Here is a 24,520-nt window from a genome sequence, read left to right as displayed (position 1 = left end):
TGGGAGGGGGCGAGGAGGAAGCGGGGGGTTCCTCTCTCGCCTCCCTGGAGGGGGCCGCAGCACTGGGCCGCGGCGGCTCGGGCTCCTCCTCCTCTTCTCCCTCACAACCCCCCCTCCCACCCCTCTACCTGCGGGGTACCCAGGCAGGAGGAGGCGGCGCGCGGACCCGGCCCGGCGACAACTGTCAGTTAGAGGCCCCGCTGGGCGGGGGGGTGTGGGAGGATGGGAGGGGCAGAGAGAAGGGGGAGGGCACTCAGGCTCCCCCCGCCCCGCCCGACTGGGGCGAGCTGTGGAAATAGGCAAAGAAAGAGGCACCGTAGCCATCCACGGTGCGCATGCGTATTAGAATAATCCCGCCCCCTTCACCTCCCGCCCGGCTACGCGAAAGCAAGGGCTTGGGCTCAGCTACAGGTCCCAAGGCCTGGTAGGTTGCGCGGACCAATGATGTCATCAGCTTGTAGACGACTGTAAAGGCGGAGTGGAGAGGATAGCAAGGCGCCTGCGCGGCTTTATTCGCCACCTCTAGAGAGGCCGAGGTGGACCTTTAAAAAAAGTGCTGCCGGAGGATCTTTTGCAAAACCCTTACTAGCCCTAAAAACTAAAATGCATCCAGAAAGAGCTTGTTAAGTAACCTGTGTTAATGGCAAATGAAAAGTGAGAAGGCACAAAATGTAAATCCTTTTCTGTTACAGAATTTACATTTTTCTTTGCACACAACCTTCCCCTTGGCACTGCCCATTTTTTAACGTAAAGCTAGAAATTTGAAAAGTGTAAAGAGGAGGTTCAAGAACTCAACCAACTGAACCGTCCACATGCAAGAGAAAAAGATGATTTGTAGAACTCGAATTTCTGAAACTCCTGTCTCCAGTTCTTAGCATCAATTCCTATTTTGGAAACTCCTGTTTTCCGTTTAAATGAAAAAACATTTCCACATTCTTGATTCTTGAGATCTAAGAATAAAGGAAGAGAGTGGAACCTCATTTAAAACAAATATCTTTGGCATTAAAAAGTCTTCAAATATTTCAAGTCTAAGCTATACAGCATTAAATAATATAGCCTTACAATCTCACTACACATTTAAAAATTACTGTTTAGGTAATGTCTAAAGAGTGGACTCATCATTCACATTAATTTAGGTATTACAAAGTAAGTGAGGATAAAGGAACTAATGGTTCTTTAAAGCATTTTCTCATGTTCTATTTGAAAGATGCACATACTACTTAGAATGCTCTTGCTCGTAACCTGGAATTACTTAAAACACAAAAACAAAATTCTAGAAATCAAGCATTTTTTAAAGTAAAAGCCATACAACTAAATGGTCAGGATCATCTGACTTGAGATTGTTTCTCATTAATGTGGACCTTTAAAGACATTTCTAATTTATTAGGCATATACAGCATTCCCTCATCTGACCCCATAGAATTACCTCATCTCACAAGAACAAAGGCAGGGACCAGCCCTACTTCAGCAATGAGCAACTAAAAATGTGTTTGACTACACCACTCATTTCCTTTGATAAAGCCCAAGAATCTGGACTCACCCTACACCAGAAAATAGCCCTTCTCATTAGCCACCAACCCTATTTCAGGACTCCCAGATAACATTTCCTTGCATTTGTTGAACCCTGTACCACTATGCACTGTATATTCATTATCTCCTTTAACTTTCACATAAGCTAGGTGTTACACTCATTTGACAGATGGAGAAACTGATGCTTAGGTTAAGAAAGTAATTTGCCAAATTTCAAGTCTAGATGTCATACTTCAAAATTCTCCAAGGGCTTAATTCCAAGTCACCTGGTAGAATTTCCAATTCTGAATGCACAAGAGTATAAGAATTTGCTAGAAATGTTGATTAAGGCCTTCTTAATTAGGGATATTAAGATAGAGATACAGGTGAGTTGAATAAATGTCAGCTATAGGTCATGGAGAAGCCAAGGTGATTGTGATCCGGTACTTGAACTTAAAAAAATATATAAGAAATATGTTGTAGGTAAATTAGAAAATATAGAGTAGTGAGTTTCAAGAAAAATTGCCATTTAATCCCACTACTCAGAGAAAATCTCTATTAATACTTTGTGGTGAGATTTTTCTATTTATTCATCTATACTTTTTTTTTATCTTAAACTTAAAATTGTAACTATACTGTATTTATATCCTGCCCTCAATAAATAATTGTAGGGAATGGACAGGAATGGCATGTCTAAAATCTCACCTCCATATCTCTGACCACAATGGCCTAGTTGGCCTACTTATCTGAACTGGTAGGTGAATCAGGGAAATTCTAATGTCAGAGGAATTCCAAACCATAAATAAAGAACACAGAAGTATGAACAACAGCAGCAATACTGGCTATCATTTATTAAGCACTTACTAGGTCTTAAATATTTGATAAATACTTTATATACACAGTACTCACAAAAGCGCCAGGAAATCATGACAGCTGGTCTTAAATTATGGATAAAGGATCTGCTGAATAGAATGCTTTTTTCCTACCCTACAAAAGCTCGACATTAAAGACTCACATCCCAGTTAACATAAGTAACCCTAGACTTATAGAACTGTTTTCTTATAATATACACCTAATGCTAAATGACTGACCTCAAAGCTGTTTTTTCATGTTCAAAGATAAAATTAATTTTGCTTCCTTTTCATTTTCACAATACTCTTTAGTGCTACTACAGAATCTATTAAGAACCTCTTCAAAATAAAATCTATTTAAGCCCCATTTTGAATCAGGACTTCTCGAGCTGCTTTGCAGGAGAAAAATAGCATATATATGTACAATATTTTGCTCAAACACATAACATTGATTGGCTCCCACAAATATTGATTACTATTTGTCAAATACTGTTATACAATATATTAAATGCTACCAATGTTAAATGTACCAGGGCACCCTTTTCAGTAACTATGGTGCCTAGAGTCCTGGATAACTTAACAAATGAAGACCAGTCTGGCTAAGGAGATGATAAAGTTCTCATAACTCTCAGTTGGACACCTTTGGAACTAGAATATGGATATGTCTCACCCAGTTCTCAAGAGGGCATTATGAAAAAGTTCATATATAGCATAGAGACAACTCCCCACATCCACGACGATCTCTCAAAATTCCCAATTACCATGAGAACCAGGAGTATTTTCAAGAAGGAATAGCCTGCCACTATATTCTTCAACCATAATTCCAAAGATGTTTGTCCTCAAGTTCTCCTATCCTAATTTTGTGAGCTCTTAACATCTTCTGATCGGTAGCATGATTTCTTGACACCAAGCATACTGCTTGCCCAGCACCAATAATTCAGACAAGTAGCAACAATTTATATACTTCATGTCAACTAGGGGAATGGTGACAAACATTCTAAGACAACAAAAGGACAAGTTATCATCCAGGTATGTGTTTAAGAGATAAAACATGCAAGGTGAACAGATGGCTGTAACACTAACTAATCCTGGAGAAACATGGAGAAGGAATACAAACTGCTTAGCAGGGAGAGAAGTTTTCAATTATAGTGGAATCCTTTCATGACACTTATTTAGAGTTATTTTGGTATGGTAGATGATAATCTCGAATGGTAAATGATATTCAAGTGGCATTAAAGTGCTTCAAGCAAAATTCAGCAACTCCTGTAAGGCTTCCTGATGCTCATCATCAAGTTGGGATAGGCATTCCAACCATAATTCTTCAGAAGTCTGTACCTGACGCACAACATTAGCTAGACGTTTGGCACAAGGATCTTCATAATTAATAGTCTCATTAATTTTTCCTTCTGCAATTATACTGATTATTTTCGGAAGATTGGAATTATTTGGACCAAGTACAACTGGGTGGTTACTTTCAATTAAATCACAAAGAAAACTCAAAGTCTGAATAGCTTCCTCTTTATCCTCATGTAGTGGAAGCCATGACAACCAGTGTGGAAGAACTTCATCTACATTTACACAGTTAGGCTTAAACCTCAAAATCTTGCCTACTGCTGAGATACAGTTCTCTGTAGCAATGACATTTTTTTTGGTTTTGGAATTTGCACACTTGATAACTTTTACCAGCAGTGGAACAGCTTCTGAACATAAAGAACGATAATCATCTCCACCAAATTGCGCCATAACACCCAGGCCATAAGCAGCAGCTTGCCTGACTTCAGGGTTGTTATCCCGCATATTTAGTAGCATCGGCCACCGAAAATATTCTACATATTTAAATGAGGTTGGACTACAGTGCTCTATGATATCATCAAATATGCATAATCCCCATTGTCTGTCTGGCCATGGCCTACTAGAACAAATTAGATTTACAATTAAAGGAAGTAGCTGCTCAAACCACGGTAAAATCTTTTCCTTGTAAGTACTAAATAACGAGTGCAAAATATCTGATACTTTGGTCAAAATGTAAACATCACATTCATCCTCATCTTGCAGAGACATTTCAACCTGTTGGTCATAGTTTTCTTCCTGTCTTTTAACTTGTCTCAATTCTTGATTTTTGAAGTGCCCTTCAAGTTTTGCTTTCAATATTTCTCCTAGTTCTTCCAAGTGCTCATCATTAAGGCACCCATCTCCCATTACTTCAATGGACTTTGCAAAAGAATTCATTATTTCTGAGAGTACATCTGTATCAGGTTCAGTCCCAATAGCCTTGATTAAGGGATCACATATGAACTGCCACATCTGTGCAAGATACTCTGGGCCACGAATTCTTGCACATTCCAGGAGAAAGGGCATGGACTCAGCTGCTGCCACTCGAACATTGTCATGGAAATAAAATTTCAGTAAAGGAACCATTAGCTTCACGACTTGTTCTGTATATTCCACAAATCCTTCTCTTAATTCCTTAGCATAATATACCAACATCTGGCAAGCTGTTGCTTTTGCTTCAAGTCCTGAAGTTTTAATTCCAAAACTTTGCTGGTCTCCAAGGTTTACAAATTGCCAGCCATCATCATCACTCATATTCTCCACATCTTGTGTGTCTAAGAGAGCAACATCAGGTTTAGCAGAAGCAGTCTTAATAAGAGGCTCGATAACCAGTGGAAGGTACTGTTGAAAATCATTTCCAAGAATTTTACACATTCTAGCCCAAGCTGAAACCATGTAAGAGGTCTGAGGGTCATCATCTTCCATATTATTTAAGTCTGATTGTGTCTTCAACAATAGCTGCATCACATTTGATGCATCTTGCATAAATTTTTCCTTCCCAACAGCAAGACCAACATGGCTAATGCACTCAATAGTTTTTCCTTTCAGAAGCTTGAGTTCCTTTTGAATGGCAAGCTCAACAATGTGCTTTAGTGAGGGCATAAATATATCATAATATGGAACAAATTTTTCTTCTATTGTATCTGCAACTGAGGCAATGGTTGTCACAAGCTGTTCCAAGGCCAACTTAGTTCCATTCCGAATCAACTCTTGAAGTTTGATCACCAAGATGGAATGTAGATTTCTCACCATACTATCCAAATATAGAACTAGCAATGATTTGGGGCAGTCTTCAATAAAAATAACTAGTGCAGAAGCTGCATGTGATTGCACACGCTGATTACCTTGATTTTCCATGGTACGCAACAGAGCTGCAATCACCGTTTCATGGAATTTCTTTTGGAAGTTAGGTGCAAAATCTGTAGCCATTTGTCCAAGTGTAGTACAGGCTGCACCCCTCACCCTTGGATGAGGATCCTGAAGAAAAAGCAAAACAGAGTTAACTGTTTCATCTAGAATTGGTTCCATTTGCTGATGGCATCCTTCTCCAATGGCAGATAAGGCCATTAATCCAGCATGTCGATATTTCCAGTCAGGGCTCTGAAGCATCTGCATGATATGCTCCTTAGTGATTGGTAAAACAAGTTTTCCACCAAGCCCACAAGCCAGTCTGTCTAATGCACTCTCAGCAGCAACTGCATTGCTGTCAAAATCATCTTCCTCCATTTCATCAGCATTTACCCAGTCCTCATCATCTTGTAGATCAACCATCATTGCTAATATATGAGGAACTGCTTGTGCAATAATATTTGTATGTTTTTTCAACATTGGGGTTGCAGTTTCAGACAAGGTCACTATCACTTCAAGGGCCAACTGGCGTTGCAGATTACTAAGTCTAGAGTCTCCACATAACTTTAGACTCAACTGCAGAGTATCTTCTAAATAAGGACCCAAGTATTTAGGTACAGTATCTGCAATCTCAACAAGGGACTCTAGCACTGAATCATCATCCTGGTAGCATGAGTCATTCACAGCCTGTAAGATTCCAGGAAGCAAGTCTGCAAAGTCTTTGAAAAGAGCAATATTATTCTCATTGGCAAGTACAAATGCAGCTGCAGCTCTAGCGGATAAGGTCCTGATTGCTGGGTGTTCTTGATCTTGAATACACTGGTCCAACAACCGTTTGATGATATCCAAATCGTGCCGTTCTTGGTTCCCAAAAATCCCAGGAAAGTGCCAGAATACATGAAGTGCAACTTCCCACAGAACCACATTTTTAGAGTAGATTGAATCAATAAGGAACTTCAGACCTTCAGGCCAGTGGTTAGTGCCATCCTCATCTATCAAATTCCTGGCCAGCACGGCAAAAATATCACAAAGTTTTTTCCTCATACTAGCATGTGTTTCTAACTTAACAGCCAGTATCAGTTCAATCTTGACGTCCCTCTGAACATCAGAAGGCAGATTTGGATAGACTTCCTCAAACCCAGAGGACAAAAGCCGTCGTAGCAATGCGGCAGCCATTTGTCTCACCTCATAACCTGCTCTTCTATTTCTGACGGCATCTAAGAGGAATGTAGTCTTACACAGACCTGGGATATTTTCATAGATTTCCTCTGCTTGCCTCCGCATCATACAGCTTGGATTGATCAGGTTCTTCAGAAGCTGGTAAAACTCTTGCTTTCCCGACACCGTAGCCGGTACGCCTGCAGACCCGGCCGCTGCCATTGCGCTCTGTCAAAGCAGCGGCAACGAGAAGGGAGGAGGGGTCTGCGGCTCAAAGCAGTGACGCCAGCCAGGCGCCGGGAAGGGATGGGCGGGGCCACTTCTCCCTCTCCTGCCTGGGCGCTCTGGCTGAAGGTGGCCTGTTGGCTGGCGGAGATAGATAGGAGCAGGATTGGGCGAGGGGCAGCCTCCAGTTTTATCTGTTTTCTAATCAGATAAAAATGCATCTGTGTGTGGGGGGCGGGGCCGGGGGAGGAAAAAATTATGCTATTGATTGTATTAGAATGGGATTATGGGTGATTTTTTTTCCTCCTTATTTTTAAACTATCCCTATTGTTACCCGACAATCTTAAAACAATAAGTACTTCTTAAAAACCGGCTAAGTGAAAGAAGCCGATCACAAAAGGCCACATATTGTATTCATGTGAATTTTGTATTCACTTCCATTCATGTGAAAAGTCTTGACTAGGAAAATCTATATAGAAAGGTTAGTGGTTGCCAGAAGCTGGGGGCAGGGGACAATGGAGAATGACCACTGTTATGGGGTTTCTTTTTGGGCGATGAAGATGAAAATTGATTGTGGTGATGGTTGCACACTTCTGTGATTATACTAAAAAACCACTGAATTGTACAATTTAGATTGGTGAATTGTATATAAATAAGACCTCCGTAAAGATGTTCATCAAACAAATGCAATAAAAGATAAGGATAATTATTACCACCCCACTACCACACCTAATGCAGTAGAGCATTGGTGCTCAGAATCATCTGGCCTGTGGATTATAATAAAGAATGAGAAAGACAACTGAGTAAATTATGATAGTAAGTGACCCAGGCTAGTAATCAGAAGACTTGACTCCTGGTCTTACCTCTAAATTAATTTTGTAGCCTTGATCACTCAAGGTTTTTCTTTTGTCACTCAGGGTTTTTCTTACACGTTACCTAAACAGTAAAATGCTTTTACAGTTTCTCTTTTAGTAGGGAGATGCTGAGATTATTCCAAAAACAAATGCCTCTGAGGCTAAATATTATTTCTTTAATTCAGGCAGGTTCGTTGATCAAAAACAATGATCATACCTCTAATAATGACTGGATCTTAATTTTATATTATTACTTTGCCACTCTGTCACTCTGACCCTTATACAGATTTTCAAGGTTGGTAGAATACATATAAATTTAGATGAGAAATGGAAACTCAGGAACCTTAAGGGATTTGCCTAAGAAGACACAGCCAAGTCTCAAATTTACCTCTTCTGAAAGCAGCGCTAATGATGCTTTCTCCACAGTATTTCTCCATGATTACTTGGTTTTGCAACATGATCAGAGGCATTCACCTATTACAAAGTCTGTCTTAAACTTCTCCAAGTGGGCTTAATTTTAATTTTGTAAAATGCTGCTGTATATGCCCACGAAGATAAAAAATCACAGCTTTACATAAAACAGATGATAGACAAAATACTCAGTCTCATAAACTGCATTGTAATATGCAATACTATGTTCCTTCAAGACGAAACCTTACTCTGTAATAGTGTTTATCATTCTTTGAACTGAAAACCAACTGCATCAGAATCATTTGAGATATATTTTTAAATATAGATGTTAGGTGCCAAGCTCTGAATTACTAAATCAGAATTTCTGGGGAATGCAACCCAAGAGTGTTCAATTTTAACCAGCTCAGTAGGTTTTCGTATAAATTCCAAAATCTGAGAACCATTGGTGAGATCAATTCTGGTTCTGATTCCAAGATTTTTACAGCTCATCTTCCTCCAGACTCACTGCTTTTCTTATTGTTCCTTGAAAAGTTCTAACTGCAGGGCCTTTGCATTTGCTGTTGCATGAAATGTTAGTATATATAAGGGGAAAGTCTTCTCTTAGCACTATACTATTAGCATATTAAAGACTTATTGAAAACTACAGTGAGATACCAACACAGACAGACCCACTACAATGTTTTAGGTTTAAAAATCTGACAATATCAAGAGTTGATGAGGATGTGGAACAACAGAACTCAGTTATATTTTGATGGTAGTATAAGTAAGTTGGTACAACCACTTTGAAAAAATGTTTGGAAATGCTGGGTTATTATCCAATAATTCATTTGTCCTCTCAGCAAACATTCATTGAGGATGTACTAAAGCATGGTGTTGGGTGCTGGGTGTAAAGGCAAAATACATGAGGATATTCATGAGAGACAATAAATGTCACAGAGTGTAGGGATCACTGTGGAGGTGGTACGCATGCTATGGGGTTGTGGAGGCAGCTAATCTACTTTGGGTGTGGGGGAGATCAGGTGAGGCTTCTCAGAGCGGATAGTATCAGGGCTGACTTTCGATGAATCTCCATTATCTATTTGAAAAAGAGAAGAAGGTTGTTCTAAATAGAGGAAAGAATTTTGTTCAAATGCAGAGAGGCCTTAGAATCTAGTGTGGTGAGAGTTCCGCCAGTATTTTAGAACTGCTGGAGCATTGGGCAAGGGACTTGAGGGGATCTGGAGATGACAGGAAGGAGGAAGACAAAAAGTTAAATAGAGGCCAGATCATTAATATTTCATGTTAAGAAATTTGGCAATGAGGAGCTGTGTAAAGATTTTATCAAGGGCTGTGAAATAATGAATTTTTAGAAAGATTACTTTGATAATAGTGTAAAAACTGAAGTGTGAAGACTGGAGGCATATGGGCGGACAACAACCTAGTTTAATTAAGCTGAAAGTCTGAACTATAGCAGTGGTGGAGGGAAAGAAAAGAAGGCAAGGACTGAAGAAGTTTTAAGAAGTCATATCAATAGCACTTGGATGGAAAGAAAAGCCTAGAAAATCTCTCCAAGTTTCGGCCTGGGCATCTGGTTGGATGTGTTGTGAATTACCTATATATGAATAAAGAACAGTGTCACTGCAGAACAAAAGACTAACTCTTTCTGGAGGAAAAAAGAGGCTTCCCTAAGAAGATGAGTCCTAGAATCCATATTTTGTTCTCTATTTGTTCCCACATGCAATATGGATAGTCATCATTTCAACAGTAGGAGCTAAAATGAATCCATTTTAGGAAAATTATTTATGATATTTTATTTTAGAAAAATGTACACGGATTTAAAATCTTAAGGTGCTTCAGATTTCATATTCTGTTATATTTACTTTTTTCATTATTTCCTTTCTTTTTTCCCCCCCTAAGAAGCATACATAATGCCCAAGATTTCAAGACTGGACTTGCGGAATTGGTTAGAGTTAAACAACTTTATTAAATTTTGTAATTAAAATTGGCTTTTAAAACTGAACTGTTAAGAGGTCATTTAAGAAAGTTTCCATAAATTGGCTCAATACCAGACAATACAAGTGTTTATTAGCAACTTACTCAGTGGGGAAAATACAAAATAAATTGCAAATTTCTTCCAAGATCTGAAAGATTTAGAGTCAAATGAGGGGGATAGAATTAAATTGGACATATTTGACATTTTTACAAAAATAATCCAAAATAAATAAAAATACAGAAAGCAAAAAATATCACGAAGCCTCCCACTGGCCTAAAGTGGGACAATCTGAATATCAAAAAGAATAATGCCTTCAGGGGCTTAAAAAACATCAAATATAAAAACAAAAGTGATGAGTTTTTAATATCAACAAAAGCTACTAATTCATTAATCATCTTTGGTGGTTGCTAGGTCACCAACTTTGAAAATTGATAAAGAGAAATAATAAAGATTTTTTCTTGTCTTGTCTGTACAATCTGTATTTCAGGATAACTAGATAGTTGATGAGGGTATATTCTTCTTTATAATTCCACCTCATAAGTTCACAAAGAATGTTAAAATCAGAAAATTACTGTGTCATTAATGCCAAATAAAATAACAAATCTAGGTAACGCTAAACAACAAATGCTGAAACTATTAAATGAAACATTTAATAGAGGGATTAGGTGTAAACCACCTGAAATTACTAATTAATCTTAATATTATTAAAAGTGGGATAAACCACAGGTATCACTTACCTGTTGGCTTTCAGCTCCACATCCATACATCCTATAATTTGTTCTCTGATGTTGAAATTAGGCTCCGGAAACAAAGTTTCTCTTTTCATAGCTGGGTCCCTGGTAGGTTCACCAATAGGAGCCACTAGAGATTGGAGGATAGAAAAGGGACAAAAAAGGGATTAATCTTTCATGTTTTTCCTTTTCTAGTCTGGATCACCCAGCCGTGGCCCTTCCTCTCAGTGGGAGTAGTTTCTTCTCTTTTGCAACACTCAAAAACTCATTCTCTTCCATCTTTGCAGAGACACCAGCAGTAACCTACTTAAGGTTTATACGCATATGTGAAATTTGAGAATAATTAAGAACTTTTTACAATCTATACACACTGTGCATTGAAAATGTAAATACTGGGTTAGATAAAACTAAAAATAAATTTCCTAATTTCTTCTCATTGTATACTTATTGATTTAGAATATCTCAACCTTTCCAAATCATCCAGACCTTCTCTTAAAAAATAGCTGAGGAGAAAGTTATTTCTGACATCTGGGACTGCAACCTGAATCAGCTTATGTTTTCACTTAAAATTTTTATATGAATACGATGTTCTAATTGCTAATATTTTCAAGCTTTTTTTCATATGAAATTGTTTTCTCTTTAAGCCTTTCACTTCATTCATTTATTCAACAAATATTTATTGAATACCTACTACTATGTGCCAGGCACTGTGCTAGGGCATTAGGAAAATAATAGTGAATAAAACAGAAAGAATGAAATTTACCTTCATGAAATTGATCTAGTCTGGAATTCCTTAGTTCATACCAAGAAGACCAGCCATTTCTAAACTGTGGTTTTGTGTATTTCCCAGCATATTATCTATTACCTGCAGCTGTATGAGAAATATAATAGTAAAACACTGTTACCATCTTTAAGAATGCATGGCAATAATTCGGAATACCCAAAGATGAATAAAAATATAATGATTGGAAGGAACAGAAAACTTACTATGTGGGTACTCAACTGCCTTCTTTTCCCGATGGTTGAGAATGTTTCATAGTACTTGCAAGTGTTAACTGATTTAATTCTCATAACAAATAAAAGAGAACACATAGAAGCAATGCTCAGGGACACAGGTGGTGGAGAATAAGGAAAGAACCAAAGTCTGAATCAGATTGGGCCCTACTCTGAACAACCAATTATAAATTATATTAGCTGTAATTGTAAGAAAAAAGACAAAGCAGACGTATTAAACTATCTTATAAAGATAAAACACTTTAAAAAGTGTTTCTTTTATATTACTACAAATAATAATATTAGGGTTACAAAATAAAAATATATCTGATTAATTAGAGATCATGTTTTAGACAGTTTCTTGGGTAATAGACAAAATATAAATTATAAAAAGAATTTGTCCCATTGAGTAATTTATTTGGTAAAATCATCTTGGAAGATATTAAAACATTTTTATTTGCATCTTCAGCTGGTGTGAGAAGTAACCCTGACTCTTTAGGTCAGTTGAGGAAATTACATTACCAGAAAGAGGTAATAATAACAATGAGATATGCAGAAACATGAGTGGCCATGAGTATCAGTATGTGCTGGTCGTTCTCCATTGCCTTTCTCTCTCCTGACCTTCTCTGCCCTTTTCTGTAGCCCAAGAGTCTGACATCTATAAACTGCGTCACTCAGGCTCCTTTGCTGACTGGCTTCTGGTTGGATTGGCCAATGAGAGGCATCAGCAAGAAACTGGGAAGTGGGGCTAGGGCATTTAGTCCCCATCTCTCCACCCTGTTCTGTCCCCGCCTTGTGGTTTTGGTGTTGACTGCATTCTACAGTTACCGTTCTTATGGTGAGGGTAGGGAGGGGGCTTCTTCCGTGCTACAAACTCTCTCTAGGCTCATTCTCCCTCATATCGTTTTTTAGGCCTAAAGATGGTAAACTTGAATAATTGTTTCTAGTCCCTGTGCTTTGTTAACCTTGTCTGCATTTCTGTAAATAATCCATTCAGTCAGTACATACTCTCCAATAACACTTTCTAAATGTTTTCTGCTTCCTGCCAGGATTCTGCCCAAACTCATAAATTCAATTAATTTTGAAAAGAGAAAAAATAGAAATAAAACTAAGGATTAGAAAGTTAGTTTAACAAAAAACTATATTTTAAAACATGTAAATATCATTATCTTTTACATGCTAATTTATGCAAATGTATTTATACAAATATATAAAATCAATGCCAATAAAACTCTTTTAGGATAATTTATAGAATATGACTACACAGTGACAGTGAAATTATTTGAAAATTCAAAGACTCAAAAGTAAAAAGATTTATATCTTAATTGACAAATGGCCAGAGCAGATGATTTACCAGTAAAGAAATATAGACTGTAAGTTGCTGCATGAAAAAATTCTCAATTTTGGTAGTAATTAAAGCAAAGCAAATTAAAGGCATACGCACAGCTCTATATAACTATCTAAGATAAATCACAACAACAACACAGCATTGGTAGACTGTTGGAAAATAAATATATTGCTAGTGGCCCCTGATGACTTAGCTGAGAATTGAGAATGGTGGTTACAAGTCTTTGATGCGGCAAGTCCACTTTGGGCAATAGATCCTACATAGATGATACAAAAGAAGACAAAAATGAGGTGTATGTTTTTCACAATAGATGTATATTAGGGTATCGAAAAAATTGAAAATAGCCCAACAATGGCTGAGATAATTATTGAATACACCATGATATTTTAAGACATGTTGAAATGTTTATGTGGAAAAAATAGTGCATACAATATGTGTAGACTACATACACTTTGTATAAAAATATGAGTTTTGTTTTCCTGTAAAATTTCTTAGATTTCTCACTTATTTTAAAGATGTTAATTTACATGGCAATTTAGTGCAATATTCTAAGTTTATGGCATTTACTTGGTCTTTACCTATGCATTTTTTAAATGAAGAAAATAATGTATCAACAAAATTAATGAAAATTTTATAGAAAGTGATAGAATAATGGCTAGACCCATGAGTACTCTTAAAGAACAATAAAAATCCTTATAGATTAAAATCATTATAAGTCATTTACTGACAATTCTAGGCTCAGAGAAGTTAAATAGCTGTTTTGGCACCTGTGATGAGTGGCAAGCACAGAAATTCCCTGGCTGGCCCAGAATCTAAGTGCTTTCCTCCTTCTATTTATATGTCATGATAAATCTAAAGCAGCACCAGTTAATTTCTTAAAATATTTCTAACCAATGCAGGCTTCCTGTGAAGATTAATTCTATGGAACAAAACAGATGGGGAGATACCAATGACAAATAGAATGCCATTGAATAAGTAAGACTCTTCTTGATAAATGAAACAGAAATTGAGGATTGAAGGCCAAGAATCAAAATAAAACTATCCATACTGATTCTACAGTATTAATAGTGGAAAGGGCTTAAGATATAGACAGGTCTGGATTCAAATTTGAGTTTTATCCCTTAGGAGTTATAAGACTTTTAAAGAGTTACTAAACTTCTTCAAGCCAGAGTTTGCTCATTTGAAATGGGGAATAATAAGACCTATTTCCCTGGGTCATTGTGACATCCAAATGAGATAAAATGTAGATGTAGAAAATCTTTTTTTTTTTTAAATTAATTCATGTGGGATTTTTTTGTTGTTGTTATTTTTCCTCTTCCCCATTTCCAAGAAGATCTTTTGTGTACCCTTTCTTTGGGAGTTATTTAAAAGAAAGAAAGCAGTTGTTTGTAGACAAGCATTTTTCCTGTGTTTTGTGAAAGCTTAAACACCAAGGAGATTGTTTTAGGTATGGGGGTGGGGCGGGGTTGGGTGCCCTTACAGGGAAAGAAATAGGAACAAAAAGAAAGTGGATATTATCCCCAAGTTTATGGGGTATGAAGGATGTTCCATGAGGATGGGGAACTACTGTTCTTCTGGTGGCTAGATCTCCCTAGATATGTGGTGTACAGGTGAGACTGCATGTTAATACTGGGGGCCTCGCCCTGGTAAATATTACTGTGTCCAAAAGAAAGTGGTATGGTAACCGTATACTTCCAAGGGACTACTTGGGCTTGGGTAATGAACATCTTAAATGGTGGCCCAAAGTGTAGAGCAAAGCCTGGAGAGATTTCTCCATTTATTTTGCTCTTTATAAGATCCATTAGACCTTTATGTAACTCAATTGGATGAGAGTACGTTTTTGCCTGTACTTCCTTGAAATCACAGCTGGAGACAAAGACTTAAGTGTGGATAATTAATTTGGGAAGAAATCTCACAAAGCAGGAGTAAAGCACAGGGAATGATGGAAAGTCAGTACAAGGTTGCATTATCAGGTTGGTTACTGGCATGGGCTGAAATCAAAATTGTCCTCCAAAGGGACTAGGAACAAGAGAGAGAACTATTTATTTATCTGCTCCTGTCTCCCATTGGTTGGGACATTAACCTCTCTGGTTTGCACCTATGAAAGTGCTAAGCAGGCACCTATGGGCTCTTACAGAAAGAAATCAGAGAAGCCGGAGGCAGGAAGTGAAATAAGGCACAGGCTCGAGGTGAGGGTTTGTCAGTACAAAGAGGGAGGAAGCCTACAGGGACCTGTTTCTGGCAGCCATGTTTCTGGCAGGCATGGCCAGAACCTGAGTTGAGGCTTAGAGGATATGAAGTGGGGCTGCAGGTGTCTGATACAGGGAGAGAGGCTCAATGATGACTGGGCAATACAGGGCATAAAAATTTAAAAATTAATTTTCCTCCTGATTAAAAAAGTAATATATATATTTTTTGAGGGTAGAAACAAATTTAATTTGATTAAATACAAATGTAATCTTTCTGATATACCTTTTTTGGGATCTAAGATTTAATACTGCTATAGTAGCACAATGCCTAACACGAGTGCTTTAAAAAAAGGTTAGTTTCCTTCCTCTGATAACATATTAATACACATAAACATACACACACAACATATATAGTTGACCCTTAACCAACAAAACACAAGGGTTAAGGGTGCCCCTCCACACATCATAATCGAAAAATCTGTGTATTACTTGACTCTACCAGGATTGGCTCCAGGATTCCCATGGATACCAAAACCCAATAACGCTTAAGTCCCTTATATAAAATGGCATAGAACAATGCATACAGTCAGCCTTCTGCATCTGTCAAAGTCTCAGTTGCAGATCAAAAATACTCCTTTCCATCAGCGGCTAGTTGAATCTGTCAATTGGAAACCCAAGGATGTAGAAGGCCGACTGTATACTTAGTGAAAAAAAAAAATCCACATATAAGTGAACCCTTGCAATTCAAACTGGTGTTGTTCAAGCATCAACAATACACACATGCCCTTGTCTAAAAAGAGGAAAAATTCTTAGGAAATACTTTGATTCTACTGTGAATGGAATTCGTACCTGTGTGTTGTTAGCATTTGGCTCTGAACATCCAAAAAACTGGCCTGGGAATCTCCCTGCTTCCCAAAAAGAGCTGGTTTGGAATCTGACGTGTACCTCTATTCACTGTTCTGAAGAGAATCCCTATTGAGAATATTGCTTAATTTAGAGCACAGCTTCTCGAACTTTAATCTGCATACAAATCACTCAAACAGATGTTCATATACAATTCCAGCTTTGTGTTTTTCCTTAGCACTTATCATCTTTAAACATACTACATATATAACTTATTTATTATGGTTTTCGTTGTGTCCCCCAGTAGAATGTAAGCTTCACAAAGGCAGGGATTTTTATCTGTTTGTATCTCTGGTGCCTGGCTCATAATAGGCACTCAGTAAATATTGATGGAATGCATGAATAAATACTTAATTCATCAATTTAAATTGCATTTTAATATATGTTGAGCACTTGCTAGGTAGATATCAAGCAATGTAAGAGGTGTTTTGTGGAATAAAGAGATAAAGTGACACCGAGCAAAAGAAAAAAAATCCTGGGTCTTCCCTTCAGGAGTTGACAGGCTAGTGGGGATACAGACATATATAAGTAAATGTAATAAAGGGAAAATAATCAAAAGCATGGTAGAGACGTGGCCAAGTACAGGAGGAGCCCAAGAAGTCAAGTATCTCTTCTGACCTAGGGCAGCGCAGGGAGACTAAATGGAGGAAGTAGCACTTGAAGGAATGTAGAATTTTTACCTATATGGAAGAGGAAGAAATTCCAGGTAAAGGAAACAACTGGAGCAAAGGCCTCGAGACAGGAAAATGTTCTTAATGTTTTATTCAAGGGATATTAATTTTTCTGCTATAACTGAAGCATGAGAGTAGAGTAGGGTTGTGTGAGCAATAAGTTAGAAAAGATTAACTGGGGCCTGATAGTATGAAAGCGTAAAATCGGTCTTTCATATAAGGTCCTTAGTTGTAGTCAAATATAAAATATACGCTTGCCCAGATCCCAAGTGGACTATGCATATGTATTTGTAAGATTCTGCCAGTGGGTCTGATAGGGAATTAGAGTTAACCACTAACTGAAAAGATGATTTAGAAGTAGTTGAGAAGTGAGATGACAAAGAGGAGGCAGAGCCTGGAGGCAAGGAATCTAGATAGAAGACTTGCAAAACCTGGGGAGGGCTTGTGGATAAGGAGACAAGGAATCCAGTTCAAATTAGTGTAAAGGGGTTGGCAGGACTCTTATCCTCTAAATTGTGAGGATGACTCAGGATCCACAGGGTAAAAACAATCCTCCCTCTTGCCTTCTTAGTTCCATGCATTTTTCCTTCTTCTTTTGGGACCATGTAATGCAGCTTCTAATAGGTCTTAGGAGGTAAGATTACATAGTAATTAAGGAGACACAATCAAAGGACTTATGTTGCCGCATGACCTTGGGTAAGTCCTTAAACTCTCTAAGCCTCAGTTTCCTGTTCTGAAAAATGGGGGGAAAAGGAAATACATGTATGGAGAAGATTGAACATGAAAATACTTAAATACTTAGTTGAGTACCTGGCTGTGATAGTCAAGATAGGTTATGATATATATGGGTAATGAATAATCCCCAAATATCTGTAGTTTAAAATGAGATTTATTTTTCAATCATGCTGCATGTCCACTGAGTCAGCAGGGGAATTCTTCCCATTGTAGTTACTTGGGGACTCAGACTGACAGAGTGGCTACCATCTTGAATATTATTCTTCCCTACGTCAAAGGGAAATAGAGTTCTAGTTAGTCTTCTATTGACAAGTAAATGCTTGGCCCAAAAGAGCTACACATGTCATTCTGGCTGACAGTTCGATAGCCAGCATCAATCACGTGGCCTATCCACTACGAAGGGGCTGGAATGTCCAAGGGATAGGAGAGCTTGAACTATTTGGTAAGTCCTTATTATTGCTATTTATTTATAACTTAAGATCTGCAGTGTTAATTGTCTTCCTTCTTGTACCCCTAGCCTCTTCCTTGAGCCCCCATTTTGGGGGGCTGCACTCTAATAGCCAGCCATCTCTCACCTGACTGGCAACAGAATCCTCACAGTACCCTGGGTACCTGGAATACATTTTAGCCTCCTGAAGGAACTTAATTCTGAGCTCTCTGGAATGGAATCTATCCAACAGAGCTGTATAACAGCATTAATTGTCCACTTTGCCCTACTTTGTAAGCCCCGTAAGAGTGTGCAGGGTAAGCCCGTGTATGCTCAAGGTCACCCTTTCAGGAGTACTATAAAATTCATTCTTTCTTCTTGGTAGGAGTATTTAAAGGACTTAGATACAAAATCCAACATTTTTCACTGTTCAGACTGTTTTTATTGCCTAGAAACTCTCCTCTGTTTCTAATGCCCTCTCCTCCTTATAATATATATCATGCATATAATTATTCAAAGACATTAAGCAAAAATCATTACATAATTTTTGAAGGCCTATATGCAAACTCAATTAGAATAAACATCCTTAATTACAAGAATAATAGAGAGGAATTGCTTCTAAAGGAACCATAATTTCATGTTCCTAGTCTCCTATTACGGCTTCTTAAATGGAGTACATGGACACCTGGCTACAACACTATTTTCATACAATTGGTTTCCTTTGTAATTCTATGTCTTTTATGCATTTAAAAACATTAATTTGAGAAGGTGTTCAAAACTTCACCTGACTGCTAAAGAGTTACTTGGCATGTTAAGTTCTAGTGTGGGAAACATTTTTATCTTACCACAGAGTGGTGCTATTGCTTTAAGAAAGGAGGAGTAAATCAAGCTAGAACAGAAATACAAATTACCTCAGAGAAGCTCGAGGAATAAAGGGGTGATGTGCCTACAGAAAGTTACATTAGGCTTCAAATTCTAGCAGATAAAATGCAAATCCATTATTATCTAGTACATAAAATGTGATTGGTAATGGGTTTTACTATTTTAAAGTAGTATATAACACAAAAATGCAAGGTTTGAAAACCTGTTCGCCAACCAATTCTCTAAGCATTTATTCTATACAGGATTATAGATTTTCTTTAACACAGATATCTCACTAGGTATCATTTTTCTTGCCCATGTTATCAGAGTTTTATTTTTCCCGTTAGCTCCATTCTGAATTCCAGCTAGATTCAATCATTTATTAGACGCACATGGCAAACTCAAAAGCAAAAGATACAACTCCTGAATAGGAACTGAAAGTCATATGATGGAAATTGCATGAAGAACACAAGGAAGAAACATAAAACAGAGATGATTATGTTAGCAAAAGCAACATATACAGATATGGCCCACTTTTTGAAAGTTTGAGTTATACCACTCTGCTTTTATGAAAAACCTACATCAGTACCTGTTTTCGCTAACTGAAAGAAATCTAAAGAGGATTTTCGATTTTATGTATAAGAGTGAAAAACGAAAATAGCATTCAGCATTTGTTTTGCTGTTATAGAGGCAGCTCACACCCTGAACAGCAAGAGTGGAACGGCCAAGCCCTTCCCTGAGAGCTACACTTGTCATCTCAGCATCCAGCCACCATAGTTTTGAACTGTGTCTGTGAGCATCTGTGCTTTAATCTCAATTGATTTTGTGCATTCTTGCTTTTACTATATGTTAATGTTATTTTATGTTTTATGTTATTTGGTGTGATTTGGTAGGTTGTTTTCGGAGATCAGGGAACTCTCAAAAAATTTTCCATAGAAATTAATTGTAATTGCTTCTTTGCTTTACACCATTTTGAAAGTTTTCATAGGAACACTATACTTTTAGATAGTGGGGATAACCTGTACTTGAAACAATTTACTTCAAAAGAATCTGAAGGGGAAGTTTGTAGAAAGTGGTAGTATAGATGAAATAAGATGACCACTTGATAATTGTTAAAGCAAGGTAATAGGTATGTGGAGGTTCCTATACAATCTCTTTATTTTTCTATCTGTGTGAAATTTTTTATAAAAAAGAAAATTGACACATATGTAAAATAACAAAATTCTGAAGGGCTACATAAGTGAATTTTGGGGGATCAGAGTCAGATTTGTGAGAATACACATAAAGACACAGAATTAATGGAAGGGAAGGATGAATACTGATGTAGAAAATGTTGTATGGCACAGGAAATGAATCAACTAGAGGAAAATGTGAAACTGAGTTTATGTTACTCAATCCTAATTTAGATTAAACTCTTTTAGTGAGTAAAAGGTTTTACAATATTTTCCTATCAGGTTAAAATTCAGTTTTTATAACATTTAACTCTCCTAACCTTTTATTTGGGGGTAAAGGGATTGATGAGAGGGTTAGCAAAGAACTAAGAGTTAGGAAACACAAGAGACTCTATCTTTTCAGCATTTCTAGGCAAAAGGGGCCAGAAGAAGCTGGTCTTTCCAATTAATTTTGTAAATTTTTCATGGCTTTAAAAAGAGAAGATTTAATTTGTTTTTATTTTCTATGATATGATCTACTTGAAGATATTTGTTCTGAGAAATCTGTTTTATCTCCATTGACTAAAGAGAATCTTCCTAGGTTAATACAAATGTATGTTTATGGAATTGAATATTTTTAAAAGATTAAATGAAAATGTTTTTTTTGTCCATGAATACCTCCATTTCTGCTCTAACCACAGGGGGAAAAAATACCCTTAGCTTAATTTTTCTTAGCACTCAGAAAACCCCTTATTTTTTACTTTTTTTCAGGATAACATAAAGAAGACATTTCTATTTTTAGTTTTACAAGGATAAGTAGAAGCCAGAACTTATTTTTTGTCAATACAAGAGTAGCACTCCATCCTACTGAATAAAAGAAACTACTAATAGTAATGTACTACATTTTTATTTAAGCCAAAAATAATCTATAACCCAGTTACTAATGCATTCAGTTCATATTTGTGTGTAGGGGGTAGCATTTTGGATTCCCTCCAAAATAATTTGTCTCATTGATAAACTGAGTTTTGTTCTCTTCCATACCCTGTCCACCATTAAGCTTTAGCCAATGGAATTTGGAAGTAGGATATGACTTAGAGGAAGCGGGAAATCTGAGTTATCTCTTCTGGCCTGTCTTAGTTAGGGTTCTAGATTCTCCAGAGAAACAGAACCAATAGGATGTATGTAAATAGATAGATAGATGATAGATAGATAGATAGATAGATAGATAGATAGATAGATAGATAGATAGATACATACATAGATAGATAGATAGATAGATAGATAGATAATAGATGGATAGATTATAAGAATTGACTCACACAATTATGGAGGCCAAGAGGTCCCACAATCTGCTATCTGCAAGTTAGAGACCAGGAAAATCAGTAGTTTAATTCAGTTCAAGTCTAAACTGATAGTGTAAGCTCCAGCCTCAAAGACCCAAGAAACAGAAATACTGATGTTTGATGTCCAAGGCAGAAGATGAATGCCATAGGTCAAGGAGAGAGAGCAAAATTGCCCTTCTTCCCTCTGCCTTTTTGTTTTATTCAGGCTAATAATGGATGGGATGATGCCCTCCTTCATTGGATGAAGGTAATTCTCTTTATTCAGTTTAACAATCCAAATGCTAGTCTCTTCCAGAAACACCTTTACTGACATACGCAGAAACAATGTTTTATCAGCTATGTAGGCATTCTTTAGCCCAGTAGAGTTGACTCATAAAATAACCACCATATGGCCCTAGGGAATTTTGGGGAGAGGGAGACAGACTGAGGAAAGATAAGGGATGAGAATCAAATGGCCTCGTCTCCACTTTCTGAGTTTTGGCCAGAATGGGACCATCCCTGGCAGAAGGCTTTGCCTTATTCCACATTTGGGGTTCCAGAGGGTGTTCTTGTACCAACCTTGGGGCAGCCACAGCAAAATCTCTTTGGCACAGCCTGACTGTACAGAGGTTGGGTCTGAGTTTAGCTTTTCTAAACTGCCTTTAGTTTCCAGGTGGCAAACATGGAAAGTTCCTGCATGCCCCTGAAAGGGCACACAGAGGTCTGCTGGGGCAAATGGCAGAGCGTAGGTGGGCATCACAGGTCAGAATCGAACAGGAGAAGGGCAGGCTTTTAGAGGACTCTTCATTATCAGTCGAGAGCAAGGTAAGACTGAGCCATCTAAAGCAGTCCACCAGGTTCCAACTGAGGAGAGAGATCACCAAGTGCAGCAGCAGGAAAACACAGAGGGATGGGACCAGTCAACCCTTCCAGATTCACCAGGAGGCACTCAGAACAGCCACTCGGTGGCAGAGACAAGCAATGATACAGAAGTGCCCACAAGGATTTGAAAAATTTATCTCATTTTTGCTGTTATATGAACATCTAGGTATTGCCCCTTGCTCTACTACCTGACAAGTGGGGCATATGAAAGGAATCAGGTTAATTATACACTAAAAAATAAATTACATGCTTTCTACACATCACAGTGTAGTATGAATACTTTTTAATCCTTATTTATGCAAAGATAAATAAATATGAACTTTTTTTTATAGAATCTAAAGACTTAAAAAAAAAAAAACACGGGACCGTATATAGTGGAAAAATCAGTGAAAATTTCTTTAGTGGTCTATTCATTGTTTAAGTTTATGATTTATACTGTCGCTACTTCACAAAAGGTATTAAGATAGTATACAATAAAATAATGATAGCTAATATTTACTGAATTGGGGGTCCCCAACCCCCACGCTGCGGACCAATACTGGCCACAGCAGGAGGTGAGTGGTAGGCGAGTGAGCAAAGCTTCATCTGTATTTGTACTGGTCCCTGGTGCCAAAAAGGTTGGGGACTGCTGTACTGAATGATTTCTCTTTCTGCCAGGCACTGTTCAACACATATTTTCCTTTAAACTTCTACAGCTTATGTATCCTCTATATTCGTACTGATAATATATAAATCCTCTGCTGAACAAGGAATGGAATCTGACTCATAGGCAACTCATGAAGAGGCATAAAAACTTTCTTCTTCATAAGAGTAATCTGTATAAGCTAATGATTTATTTGAACATGAAAATGTGAATATGAAACATAAAGAGAGGGACACAGATGGTAGAGAAACACAGAAACAGACAGTAATGTAGAGAAAGCTGTAAAAGTAACAATCATGAAGTAGTTAAATTATGAATAAGCAGAAATTATGAGTAAATTGAAATAGTATCATGTTAGGTGAGTTGTGTCATATCCTGTTAATGATCCATTTCTCTATGAAACCTTCTGAGAATACTTAGTTTCATATTTCTTATTCACCTCAACTATCTTTACAATCTATCACTTGAGATCATCTGAGTGGGTCTATGTGTCCTGCGACTTGAAAGAGTAACTAGCATAATTATTCCCCAAATCTGTTTCCTCATTTCTATGCCCTCTTCAGATTAAGCTTTCATTCTTATTCACATAGATGACTAGTATTATAATCATTTATAGCTTCCCAGCTTTCACTCTTCCCTCACATAAACTTTCTAAAACACGGATCTTATGTCTCTCTCTGTGTTCATAAATAATGCATGTAAGCATTGCCATGCCATATGACAGTGCATCATGGGGTTGGCTCTAGAATGGCTTCGCTCTGTGTACATATCCTGGAGGTAAATAGTTAGAGGAGCCTTCTCATACTCTTTAAGGAGAAAACTATGGCCCAGAAAGGCTGAAGGTGATTCAGTTTTATAATGTTCTTTTTTCCCTTATTTGTTGTTTATTTCCTCTTTCCCCTGCTAGAATGTAAGTTCCATGAGAGCAGAGATCTCCATCTGTTTTGTTCACTGATGATATAAAACTTACAGAAGAGAGCTAGGACATAGTAGCACTAAATAAGTATTTGTTGAGAGAATAAACTTCCTTCTCTAGAAACAATGTGTAGTAATGTTTCTTATCACCTTTATTGAAGTATAATTTATGTACAGCAAAATGTATCTATTCTAAGTGTATAGTTTCATGAGTTTTGATAAGTGATTATACCCTTGTAACCACCATGATAATCAAGATATAGAACAATTCCATCACTTTGAAAGGTTTCTTTGTACTCTGTGTCAGTCAATAAACCCAGGCCCAGGGAAGCACTGATGTGCTATCGATATAGATTAGATTTGCCTTTTCTAGAATTTCATATAAATGGGATCCCACTATATGTATTCTTTTGAGTTTGACTTATTATGCTCTGCATAATCTTTTAGAGATAGTGATTTGTAGTTTTTTGGGTTTTGTAAGTTTTGTTGTATCCATGTCATGATGTGGCTTGTAAGTATTTCTACCTAAATTTTAGGCCTGCACTGGATGTTCCTCTGCCCAGTGTTACTGTAGGAACCAGATGGCGGC

At 37.4% G+C, this 24,520-nt stretch overlaps 1 protein-coding gene across 3 annotated transcripts; it reads right to left on the bottom strand.

Annotated features, from left to right (window-relative positions):
• Positions 1-2,327: 2,327 nt before the first annotated feature.
• On the bottom strand, positions 2,328-6,953 carry RANBP6 (RAN binding protein 6). 3 transcript variants are annotated; one of them, XM_006918370.3, is made up of 2 exons: positions 6,785-6,953; positions 2,328-5,669 (listed from the first exon to the last, which is right to left on the bottom strand). In XM_006918370.3, exons 1-2 carry the CDS (start codon positions 6,918-6,920, stop codon positions 5,599-5,601), a joined length of 207 nt encoding a protein of 68 aa, XP_006918432.2. In that variant the 5' UTR covers positions 6,921-6,953; the 3' UTR covers positions 2,328-5,598. The 3 variants fall into 3 exon arrangements, with proteins under 3 accessions (XP_006918432.2, XP_006918431.1, XP_015450039.1); XM_015594553.2 differs by having other exon boundaries at positions 2,341-5,669; positions 6,726-6,952; XM_006918369.2 differs by having other exon boundaries at positions 2,328-6,953.
• Positions 6,954-24,520: the final 17,567 nt, after the last annotated feature.

The sequence above is a fragment of the Pteropus alecto genome, unplaced genomic scaffold (assembly GCF_000325575.1).
Source record: "Pteropus alecto unplaced genomic scaffold, ASM32557v1 scaffold95, whole genome shotgun sequence".
NCBI lineage: Eukaryota > Metazoa > Chordata > Mammalia > Chiroptera > Pteropodidae > Pteropus > Pteropus alecto.
This window is presented reverse-complemented; position numbering and strand designations above follow the sequence as displayed.